We start from the raw sequence: 13219 nt of genomic DNA, 5'->3' as shown, positions 1-13219 counted from the left end.
ATCAGCCAATATGCCCGTGATTTGACAATGCACACATGAACTTGAACTTCTTATAATGCACACGTGAACTTGAAGTTGAAATCGTAATCTTTAAAAGGCTGATAACATAGTAAATCTTTGATGGGCTTGAAAATCTTCACTTTCACTTTCACCTGCAGAGTATGCAAGTGTTTTACAATGAACTTGAACTATGATAGCAAAAACAGCCTTTCAATGAAAGGGGTGGAGCAGCTGAATAACTATAAAAACAATGTAGAAGATCTCTGCTGATACAACTGGAGAGCAGTCGAGAGAAAAAATGAATAACAGTAAGTTGCCCTTTTTTTTCTTCATTTCAACTCAGTATTTCAGAATATGAACATTATGGAATTTTTAAATGGTTTAACTGCATTAAATATAATTGATACTGTATATTGGTTTTAGCTGCTACTGTACACATATGCAAGTCATTGTTGAATTAGGTAATAAATATAAGCAAGCAGTAACTTTTAGTAAGCAGTAACTTAAAAAAACTAACATAATTAAAACTAGTTTAAATAGTGTAGAAACCCTTCATGCAAAAAACTAAGAAATGAAAAAAAATCTTTACCTTGAGATAAACACTGTAAATTGACTTTTAATTTAAAGGATTAGTTCACTTACTCACCTTCAAGTCATCCTAGGTGTATATAACTTCTTTCTGATTAACACAATCAGAGATATTAATAAATATCCTGACGCATCTGAGCTTTACAATGGCAGTGAACGAGAGTGAAGCTGAAGAAAGATGCCTCCATCCACATCCATCCATCATAAACGTGTACTCCACATGGCTTAATAAAGGCCTTCTGAAGTGAAGTGATGCATTTGTGTAAAAAAAACAAAAAAAAAAAAAACATCCATATTTAACAAGTTATGAAGTAAAATAGCTAACTTCTGCCAAAAAAATAAATAAAGTAAAATCACATTATGTTGTGTGAACCAGACCAAAAATACTTTTTTGCCACTGTATGAAAGCAGCTCTTCTCCTACTGGAGGACGTTTTTCGGGTATGAGGTCTGAATCTGTATTTATTCATTGTCTTCTTCTCTGTGGAGACATTTTTTTAGTGACTTTCAAAAACAACTTTTCAGTTTTTAGTACATCATTAGCCCTGTTCGGATGGTAACTGTTTCTTATGTGGACATCTGTGAAAATAAATTTGCATGGCACCGCACTCATGCATTCGGATGGTGATTTAGTCACGGTGGAGGAGCGAGTTTTGTGGGAGCACGCTGCCTACGTGGACAGTTGCATGATTGTCTGCTGTGAATAAAATGGCATAAAATTGGAATAATGAGAATAAATTCCTATTAAATGTAGTAATAATAATATCCTATTTATTATTTGATTTAAATATGTTTAAAAATAGGAAGATAGATGTGCTATATAGATGAAATGGTTTTGTCTTGCATTTTATCTCAAATTATGTCATTTTAAAAATGCGCAATTTAACGTAAATAAGTTAATGCAGCCTCTTATTTACAGTACACAAGATAAGCATGAAGGTGCTTGGTTTATATTTTTAATGTAATTGTATATAGTAGTCTACATATTTTAAAATGGTATTGCTGCCAGAATAACTGCCCATTTGTTCTTTTTTTTTATGCAACACATGCAAAAGAACGGAACAGACAGGTCACTAGGGGTATCACATACAATTATGTTGTTCATATACAGTTAACTTCATTACAGGGGTTGCTCTTCCAATAGTCTCGAAAGAGACAGAAAGAGAAAAGGGGGGAAAAAAACATCCACCAGGAGAATATTTGTCCATAAAGGGTTCAAGGTCCTGTCATAAAACATACAACAAAAAACACAGACATTGCAGTCCACTTACAATAACTCACTATGTTCTATCCACACTCCTATACTTTAACCATTTTGACCAGTACTTGTAAAATTTATCCATGTTTAATCTTTGAAAGAAGGTGAGTTTCTCCATATCATACATATCTTTTACAATCATTATCCATTCTTCTTTTGTTGGTGGATTCTCATGCAACCATTTCTTAGTTATTATTTTTTTACTAGCAACCAATAATAGTTTGAGTAGGTACTTATCTTGAGTATTAAAATCAGTTGGTATGTTTCCTAAATATACGGTATTGAAGCTGCTCTCAATTTCGAATCCCAATATCAATTTTATTTCAGTGATTACCTCTAACCAATACGATTGAATTGCTGGACACTTCCAAAATATGTGAAAGTAATCAGCCATAGAGTTATTACATTGTCTCCAACAGAGTGCAGATTCCAGATTACCATCCTGTAAATGTTTTCTTTTTGGAGTAATAAAAAATCTTATTATATTCTTCCATGAGAATTCTCTCCACTGACCTGAGCTGGAGATAGTGTACTGTTTTACAAATTTTTAGCCATTCATCTTTCACATATAATGTAGAGTGATTTTTAGAAGATTGTATACTTAAATATATTCTTGATATCAGTCTCTTATGAGTCCCACTCTTATACGCATCAATGAAAACATTGATGATATTCATTTAAATTTTTTCACTATTTTTAATATTTTTATTATAATGGTTCCTAAGTTGTAAATATCTATTTCTAATATATAGGTGTCAGTAAGATGTTGGAAGCTCTTTAAACCTGTATTGGATGAGCTTGTACAATATGATGTAATGCCTTTCAACATCATGTTTGAACCTTGAGTACAACTGAGCAGATTTAAAATCTTTGTTATAGGCCACCCATCTTAACAACCGTGCTTGTTTATCGAGCTTAAAATTTTTACATTCCTTGAACCAAATATTGAGAAGAACCATTGTCCAATGGCTCAATTTATTAGAGTACTTAATCTTAATGGTTTTATTCCCTAATAGGGAGGGGAGGGGAATGTCCAGCAGGCTGAATTCTAATTCTTTCCATCTTGCATCGTACTCATTATTACACCAGCAAACTAAATATTTAAACTGTGCTGCTTTATAATAATCCTCCAAACAGGGAAGGGACAGTCCTCCTCTCTCCTTTGATAATTGTAGTGTTTTAAGTCTGACCCTAGGCTTCTGATTTTTCCATATGAATCTAGAGATCATTCGATTCCAGTCATTAAACTGTTTTTTCGGAATCTCTAAAGGCAGTGATTGGAAAAGAAACAGTAATCGAGGTAAAACGTTCATTCTAATTTCAATTCGATTATACAAACCGAGGGTTAAGGGCATCCACCTGTCCAAATCTACTTTTAATTCTTTTGTTATGGATTCATAATTTATAGTATGTCTTTGTCACATTTTTTTGGTATAATAACTCCTAAATATTTAATATTATTAGTTTTCCACTTTAAAATTATATTTATTACATATGTTCTCCTGTGGTGAATAATTAAAGGTGCCCTCGAATGAAAAATTGAATTTATCTCAGCATAGTTAAATAAGAAGAGCTCAGTACATGGAAATGACATACATTGAGTTTCAAACCCCATTGCTTCCTCCTTCTTATGTAAATCTCATTTGTTTAAAAGACTTCCGGAAAACATGCGGATCTCAACATAACACCGACTGTTACGTAACAGTCGGGATCATTAATATGTATGACCCCAATATTTGCATATATGCCAGCCCATGTTCAAGGCATTAGACAAGGAAAGGCAGTATTAACGTCTGGATCTGTGCACAGCTGAATCATCAGACTAGGTAAGCAAGCAATAACAACAGCGAAAAATGGCAGTTGGAGCAATAATAACTGACATGATTCATGATAACATGATATTTTTAGTGATATTTGTAAATTGTCTATCTAAATGTTTTGTTAGCATGTTGCTAATGTACTGTTAAATGTGGTTAAAGTTACCATCGTTTCTTACTGTATTCACAGAGACAAGAGCCGTCGTTATTTTCATTATTAAACACTTGCAGTCTGTATAATTCATAAACACAACTTCATTCTTTATAAATCTCTCCAACAGTGTAGCATTAGCCGTTAGCCACGGAGCACAGCCTCAAACTCATAGAGAATCAAATGTAAACATCAAAATAAATAATTTACTCACATGATTCGATGTATGCACACAGCATGCATGACGAACATCTTGTAAAGATCCATTTGAGGGTTATATTAGCTGTGTGAACTTTGTAAATGCGCTGTAATATAGTTGACAGCTCGTGTGGCAGGGAGCACGCGATTTAAGGGGGTGGCGTGCTGAAAAAATCAGTGTATAGTTAATGATGCCCAAAAATAGGCAGTTAAAAAAATTAATTAAAAAAAATCTATGGGGTATTTTGAGCTGAAACTTCACAGACACATTCAGGAGACACCTTAGACTTATATTACATTTTGTGAAAAAGCATTCTTGGGCAGCTTTAAATGAGAGGGTCATATGTTGTCTCCTTCGGCCTCCTCCGGGATTCCGTATAGGCATATATTGTTTCGCCGTGATCTTGCTTCGAGATCTGTCAGCTTATTTTGCATTTTTTGTTGAATATCAAAGGTTTGTAGTAGCACGTCCCTAGCCTTGGTAATACACTCTTCCAAATCCGTCACCCGGTGTTCGGCCTCCTCCACTCTATTCACCATATCTGGCGATTTCGTCCAGTTTAAGATTAATGTCCGTTTTCAGGCTTGCCAAGTCAGTTTTCCAGTCTCTGGTTAAAGTCTCTTGAAAGTGGTTTAGTTCCATCTTCACATCAGATTGGGTAGCCTTAATTTCAGAATATATAGCACTGATGCAAGCTTGCATTGTATCTGCGGCCTCTTGCTCGCCAGCATTGCGCTTTTCATTTGTCTCTGTTTTTTTAGGTCTTTGGGATGATTTGCCTCTAGCTTTTTGTTGTTTTTCCACCTCCATCTTTGTTAATCAATTACATGGTGTAAAATTAATTTAAACTGGGGAGTATAACCGATTTGTCTGGGAGATCTCAGGGAGCTTTCAAAACAGGACGTGGTTCGCATGAAAAATCGCTAATGTGAAAACTGTTATGCAAACCCGGGTGCGCACCGGGGTACCAAACCTGAGACTACTGAAGGAGGTGGTCTGAGTTCGGTTGCACTTGAACTGTGCCGCGGTTCACGTGAATATGAAAGCAACACAGACTCGGGTGAGCACTTGTTCAGGAAGTAAAGTAACCTGCGCATGCGTTTTCGCCGATTGTAATGTATTTACTTAAAACACATGTAAGAGAGGATAGTGTTGATGATTTATCTCGGATTCGAGCAGAAGTGAGCATGCAGTGTATTCGTGCTTTGCGAGTAGAATCAGAGTGGCAAATGAATGGCAATCAGCTGTCTCCTAAAAATAGGCTGCTTGCAAACAGTGGAAAACCGTCTATATACGGCGCACATACAGTAAACACAAGTGTCGTTTACTCTGCTGCACATAATAGCAACACATTAATAAAAAAACAATTTACTGACCGCATTCTGTTTTCTGTCATGTGCCTTGCACGTCTGTGATGATGTAAGATGAACGCAAACGCACCAGGGTTCGATAGAATCAGTTCGAGTGTGAAAACCACATGCCCTTGGTGCATGTCAAAAACACTACCCCCGTAAATGGTCCGAATAGGGCTATAGTCGTGTAAACACCCTTGAAGTAACACTGAAGCTGTTAATGAGGTTTAGTGATTACTTAAGTGATGATTGAGTATTAGTGACGAACACCAGCTGTTAACAAACAGAATCACTGAAGGAAAAAGGGAAACAACAAGAAACACAAGTACAACTGACTTAGTCACAAAACTTTAGATGAAATCAACTGAAGATAAAAGAACACAATATATCGCAAGATCTCAGCAGACGATAAAACAACTCCACAAACAGCATTACCATCTTCACTTATTACTTCACTTATTAGAGGTTTAGAAAAAAAAAATCAATGCACTGTAAAACCTAACAGTCAAATTTATAACATGAAATGAATAAAAGGATACATACGTAATCTTAAAAAAAAAAAGTGACAAAGGCATTAACTATCGATTAACAGCCTTGGATAGTTACAGTCTGTCTTTAACAGTTTAAAAGTTTTCATTAAAAAATACATTTCCCTATGGAGAAAATGAAATATTATGAAAATGCTGTTGATCTGCTTACCCGAAAATCCTCTGTAACTGGCAGGTTTTAAGAAAATTACCGTTGTGATAATTACATACGTATTACTAAAATGTTTTAATATGCAAGTTTTATGGAACACATCAAACAAAAGAATTTATAGTAATTTATAGTGTTAATACTAATCAGTGAGTCTATGAATGACTTGGGTATGCAGAGCATTCGCAGCTTATATAGATCGCACACCCCTGATTATTTACATTGTATATATATATATATATATATATATATATATATATATATATATATATATATATATATATATATATATATATATATATATATATATATATATATATATATATATATATATATATATATATATATGTATGTATTTATATATATATATATGTATATGTATGTATATATATATATATGTATATGTATGTATATGTATATGTATGTATATGTATGTATATATATATATATATATGTGCTCTACTGATAATATATTTCTTTTAATTATTTCAATTAATTATGTTTCACATTTAAATTGGTATTTACAGTACACTGTTATTAATGTAACTTTGAAGCTATTTTTATGTAAAATTATTAGAAAAGTATTTAAGAAATATCTTTATGAAAATTAAATTGAAGTTGACCTTGTAGCAATCTAGAAATGCACTGCAGCTAAAGCCACATGTCTGACCATGTTATATTTCAAATCTGAAGCTGATAAGTCTAAAACAGATACCATACAAACAACAAGACAGTTATAATAATGTCCTGGGATGCATGTTCATTTATAGGTCTCTTTGGGTCTCTTTGGTCTCTTTGCCTCTGCTTTTCCACATGGCCATATAGTTTGGGGCAATAAAACCCAGCCCTAGTCAGAAGGTTGTTCTAATCGGGGAATGGGGGATTGGAACGGACCCCAGAGTGAGTTTTAAAGGGGTCATGAACTGCGTTGTTTTATCGTTTTATAATGTTTCCTGGGGTGCACTTATAATGTTAGTATGCTTTTTACATCCAAAATGGTCATAATTTATAAAAAGGCATTTTCCTACCCTGATTTTTGGCCCTCTGGTTTGAATGCTCTGTTTTAAGGGGCATGTCTGCTGTGAGACTTCAGTGTAAACGCCCACTGCTGTGATTGGCTAACTGATAAACTCGCACTGTTTGATTGACAGCTTCAGCGTGCGCTGCTCCAACGATTGCAAACGATTTCTTTGATTGCTTTCTTTATATAATTTAATCACCATTAAATAACAGATTATTTTCATCCTACTATGAGAAACAATGCAAGGTTACGTTTAGTCACAGGTTTGATTTACTGACACAAAGACAAAGAACATCTGACTGTACATGAATTATTATATCAGATCGGGCATTAGAATTAATAGAATTAATACAGTTACTTACATGTTGTTGCATTACTGTCGAGTCCAGGCACTGCACAATATTTTGTAATCCTCAATGGCATGTTTATTGTACGGTAACTTGATCTGGTTTAGCACCACATAGGCCTATGTTACTATGCATGTCATGTGTGAATCGGTGGGCGGGGCTAAACAGGTAGTGATAAAGTAGGCGTTGATCTTCTTCTGCAGAGGCGGTGCTTGCTGCCCTTTGACGTCATAGATCCCCACTTTGTAAATCCTGTCGTTTGCTGGGTCTGGTGTCAATTAAAGCTTTTATTGGACTAACAAGGAATTTTTCAGCTCTAAAACTTACAGGATATTCTCATAGTATGATGACCACTTATATGTCAACTGCTCAAGGAAAATTAGATTTCTCAGTTCATCACCCCTTTAAACATTATTTGTTAAATATGACATTACAGCAGTGCATTACCACTCGCGCCCCCTTCTGATTTGAAATGTGGATCAGCTGTGACTGTTTTCATCCTCAAACTGTATGTACTGAACCGCAACATTTGTACCGTGACAGTTCGGGACGGATACGTGAACCGTTAAATATACCCTTAATATTTATCTAGATGACAGTTGTTGTTTTTTCCCAGCAAGATAGTGAACTACATACTTTCAGGTTTAGCTTCAATTATTAATTCATTCAATTTTCATAAATGGACATATAAACAATTGTTTTGTTTTTCTTTTAAGCAGCACAGGTGGGAAAAATGTCAAATGAAGTCCTTCAGTCTGTTGTTATTGACAATCTGAAAATGTCAATAGAAAACAAAAGTAGCGAAATCATGGAAAATGGCTTAAGTGTTGCACATATTATAAAGAACAGCTGGAGCAGAAAAATAGTAGATGGAAGCAATGAAAACCTTCCAATGTTTAAACTCAACCTTTCTGAAACATGGAAGAACAGTGATGGATTTTGCAGGAGAAGCACATTTGGGAAAGAGACAGTAAAAGAGAACAAGACCATTATGATGATCGGAGCCACAGGTGCAGGAAAAACTACTCTAATTAATAGCATGATCAACTACATTCTGGGAATGCAATGGAAAGATGATTTCCGGTTTGTGCTAATAGATGAAGGGAAGCAGAAATCTCAGGCTGAAAGTCAGACTTCGGAGATCACAGCGTATCAAATTAATCACATGGATGGTTTCCAGGTTCCATATTCTCTGACTATTGTGGACACACCAGGCTTCGGTGATACCAGAGGAATTTCACATGACCAGAAGATCACAAAGAAGATTCAGGAGTTCTTTTCTAATCCAGGAGGGATCGACTCCATTGATGCTGTGTGTTTTGTTGTACAGGCTTCACTTGCCCGTCTGACACACACACAGAAATACATCTTTGACTCCATTCTTTCCATATTTGGGAAGAATATTGCTGAAAACATCATTATGATGGTCACCTTTGCAGATGGGAAAAAACCTCCTGTTCTTGAGGCCATCAAAAAGTCTGAGGTTCCCTGTTCTAAAAATGAGTCTGGAGAGCCTCTTCACTTCAAGTTCAACAACTCTGCCCTGTTTGCTACCAATAAACAATCTGCAGCAGATGAGGAGTCTGACTGTGACAACTTTGACCAAATGTTCTGGAAGTTGGGATGTTCTAGCATGAAAAAATTCTTCATATCCCTCAACAAGATGGAAACCAAAAGCTTGTCTCTGACACGCGAGGTCCTAAAAGAGCGGCAACAGCTGGAAGTGCTTGTGGAAGGTCTCCAGCCCCAAATCAACGCTGGTCTGACAAAACTGGATGAAATCAAGAAGACAAGAGCTGCTCTGGAGCAACACAAAGCTGAAATGTTTGCTAACAAGAATTTTGAATATGAATTACAAGTAACTGTCCCAAAACAGATTGAAAACAACACTGGCCACTTCTTAACCAACTGCCAAACTTGTCACTTCACTTGTCATGACAAATGCATTTATGCAAATGACAGTGATAAATATAAGTGCTCTGCCATGAAAGATGGAGTGTGTACGGTCTGTCCTGGAAAGTGTGTTTGGAATGTGCACTTTAATCAGAAATACAAATGGGATTATGTCATAGAAAAGAGAAAGGAAACCTACAAGGATTTGAAAAAGCGATATGAGGATGCACATGGACAGGTCATGTCAAATGAAAAGATCTTTGAACAGCTTGAAAAGAAGTTTCAGGTTGTCCAGGATAATGTGGCCAAACTAATTGAAAGATCTCAGAAGTCCTTGGGGCGTCTGCAGGAAATCGCCCTGAAGCCCAATCCTCTGTCCACCCCTGACTACATTGATCTTATGATTGAGTCTGAGAAACAAGAAGCCAAACTTGGATTTCAAGATCGCATTCAGTCTTTAATGGAAGTCAGGAAGAAGGCAGAGATCCTCAGTAAGGTTCCCACAGGAGAAGTGCTTCCAGAAGATTGGAAAGAATACCAGAAACAAGAAGAAAAGAAACATAATACGACCCAACGGTCCTGTTTAATAATGTAAAGAATTACTTTTAGAGTATTGGAAAGTTTGCACATTGCATTCTTTTAAATGTCACTATTAACAGTGTACACAACAGTAAACATAACAGCTTTGTGGATTTACCTTTTATCTATAATTACTATATATACAGATATTAAATTTGAATGTTGTGGTAAGATGTTCTGTATAATTGTTTGCAACAGTTGAAAAAATGGTTTTCATTTTCACTGTACGATACACATTACTTCTCAATTTGAATGCTGTTTTGGGTTTTATTCATTCTGCATGAATATTTGAATTATATTTTGCTTGTGTTCTTAAAGCTGCTGTCCGTAACTTTTTTTTGTTCAAAATTTACAAAAATTATATAATGAGAATGTATAACATGAATCCATGTTCCAAACCATGTTTTTGTTTTACCCTGAATCATTATGGTACACTTATAATAAGTGTTTATATTCAGACTATTTCTGACCAGACTGGTAGAACCCACTGCAGAGTATCACAGTAACTGCGTGACTCGCCATAGACATACACGGAGAAAAGTAGCTCCGGCTACAATATTATTGCACAAGACGCATGCAGCACTGCTAGAGCTCGAAAAGTTCCGGACTGCAGCTTTAACTAATCTTTTTTTATTATTATTATTTTTTTTTTTTTTTATTTGCATTGCCAAAAATGCATATGCTGTCTCACCATTACTACATGGCACAAAGCTGATTGGCCTGATTTTGCTTGCTCAACATTCAAATAGTCTGGTTGAGTTTTTGCTATAAGCTAGTCTAGCAGCGATATCAGAGTTCCTCAAAAAATGTAACCTCTTAAGTTAACAGTCTTTTATTATTCCAAATCATTAAACTATGTTGTAGCGATGGTGAAGTGAAGCTTTGTGAAGCATCAAGGCTTTCCCCTCAGCTATATTGAGGAATGGTTTATTTCTCAACGCTTTTCAACAAGGTGCACACTAAAAACATCTTGTGGTAAAAATGTGTAAAAGCTGCCTTTGCATCCCAAATGATGCAGCCATTGTTTAGTTTTATTCATATCTGTTTAATGAAAACCAAAAAGCGTATCATATAAATAGGTTTTTCACGTGGCAGTGCTGATGTAGTACAATGTATAAATAAATCAGCCTGTGAATGAATTTATGAAATGATTAATAAATGGGATGAATTAACTAACTTGTACTGTAGCAATTTTTATGAATCTGCTTCAGTCAATCACATGCATCACATAAACTGTTGCCTTAGTTCTAATCTATGAGTTCATATTATATGTATATATATATATATGTATATATATATATATATATATATATATATATATATATATATATATATATATATATATATATATATATATATTAGCAGATTCTGGCCAGATACAAACACTGATGTTGCGGCAGTAATCAAAATGAGTAAATGACATTTGAAACTAATTAGTCAATTGTACTTTATTGTTCAGCCTTGGAGATGCACAATTTTATCTTGAGCAGGTGAAGAAGCCACAGTTACAATGGCATATGCAGAAACAGGTATTTCTTTTTTTTTCTTCAGAAATCTATTGTATACGCACTATAAGTAATAGTGCTTACATCTCTAACATTACACACTGTTTTTAGAAACAGGTAATGTTCCAGGAAACCAGAACCTCTCTTTACTTCCCCACCCAAAGGTATGTATTTTATGTGAATTAAAATTGTTCAGAAAAGCAGGAGACAACTTGAAAAAAGAATTGGCATCCTCCTGCAGTGTGCAGAACAGCTTGTAGATGAGCCTTTGTTGGTGGCAATGAAGCATTCAGAATAATATCAAAGGGTATTCTTCAAGATTCAAACTTCCCATCATCACCAGACGGGTCTCTGGCAGCTTACCTCATGTTGGTGGAGAAATTCACTAGTCCTTGAAAGAAGAGATATTTCCATGCATCCACATTTGCAGAGGCTATGTTGTATGACGCAAGGATATATATCTATGCTCTATAATATAAATCACAGAACGATGTAAAAGTAATATGATTGTTTACATTGTAACATGATGAATATTAAGACCAGTGTTTACTGTGAAATAATGTGCTAAACAATTATAATTTAGTTTCTATAATATAAAATGTTTAGTACTATATGATGATGAAGAAGAGGGTGGAAAGAAGCCGTTAACAGGGCAAATAGCAAGAAGTGTAGCCATTACATCTGAGGATTTGGACGATTTAGAAAAAAACTGACACATGTGGGCCATGAATTTTTGACATGGTTAGCTGAAAAACAGCTCAGTATTGATGATTACAATTTTATTTATTATAAGTCTATTTAAAAATTGTTGTTTAATGTCATAAAAGTCGCCATGCTGAGAATGACATTTTTTAAAACAAAAACAACTAAATGAAATGTTGCAGTTGCTTAATGTTAATTATATAACATGTTCAACGCTTTAAATTTCTTCTTTTGCTCATTTTACTTGTAAGACTTTCAATCGTATCTATTATACAAGATTTTAATTCAGTAACTTGGTATCTCAGCCTTTATTATAAAGAACTGCATCTATCAAGTGGTTTTACTTTTTATCCTCTGTGTTTGGGGAGGAGTCTGCTGCCTTGAACCTTTTATTTTCTTTATGACCATTGATGGGTCTACGGCCCAATCCCAGTTCTACCCCAAACCCCTTCCCTTTCCCCTACCCCTTCGTTTTGCGTGTTCACGTGAAGGGGTAGGGGTGTCTCGATTCTCTTTTGGCTGGAGTGGTAGGGGTAAGGGGAAGGGCCAGATAGCCCTTTAAATGAAGATTTTTTGGGACCACGCTTCGAACGAAGGGGTATGAGAAATTTCCCTGCATACATCGACTACCGTGCTGCTAGAATGTGTGTAGTGATCATGGTAGTGATATTTCCACTCAGAATCGATCACTTATGTGTTACCTGGCTGCCAGTTTCTCTGTAGCTTGCTAAACATGCTATTTGAATGATGTGAACACAAATGAGTGATACGGTTAAAATAAATATCTGGTTATCCTTCATAGCGCAGTCACTATTTACAGCTCGTATCGTCTGTAAACTCTTGCGTTACCAAGGCAAAAACGGACTTGTTTGTATTACATCGCAAAGAGCTCCGTTATCGCAGCACCACAGTAGAAAACAAAACCATATCTGTACTGGCCGGACGGTTTTCTTAAGTCCAAAATACAGTGCAAAAGTAATCTTTTAATGTGCTTGCGCCTGATTTCTGTTGATATGCGCACTTCATTGCTGTTCATACTGGTTAAATGTTACAGGACACTAATAAAAGAAACTATGATGACATGTGTAATGGTGTAGTAGTGGTGTCCCATT

The 13219-nt window shown here is 35.3% G+C and overlaps 1 protein-coding gene across 2 annotated transcripts; it reads left to right on the top strand.

Annotated features, from left to right (window-relative positions):
* Positions 1-291: 291 nt before the first annotated feature.
* On the top strand, positions 292-11052 carry LOC137024048 (uncharacterized). Of its 2 annotated transcripts, none has more exons than XM_067391202.1 (2): positions 292-308; positions 8148-11052. In XM_067391202.1, exons 1-2 carry the CDS (start codon positions 299-301, stop codon positions 9914-9916), a joined length of 1779 nt encoding a protein of 592 aa, XP_067247303.1. In that variant the 5' UTR covers positions 292-298; the 3' UTR covers positions 9917-11052. The 2 variants fall into 2 exon arrangements, with proteins under 2 accessions (XP_067247303.1, XP_067247302.1); XM_067391201.1 differs by having other exon boundaries at positions 8145-11052.
* Positions 11053-13219: the final 2167 nt, after the last annotated feature.

This window comes from Chanodichthys erythropterus, chromosome 8 (genome assembly GCF_024489055.1).
Source record: "Chanodichthys erythropterus isolate Z2021 chromosome 8, ASM2448905v1, whole genome shotgun sequence".
Taxonomy (NCBI): domain Eukaryota; kingdom Metazoa; phylum Chordata; class Actinopteri; order Cypriniformes; family Xenocyprididae; genus Chanodichthys; species Chanodichthys erythropterus.
The sequence above is the reverse complement of the archived record's forward strand: the minus strand, read 5'-3'. Positions and strand labels throughout refer to the sequence as shown.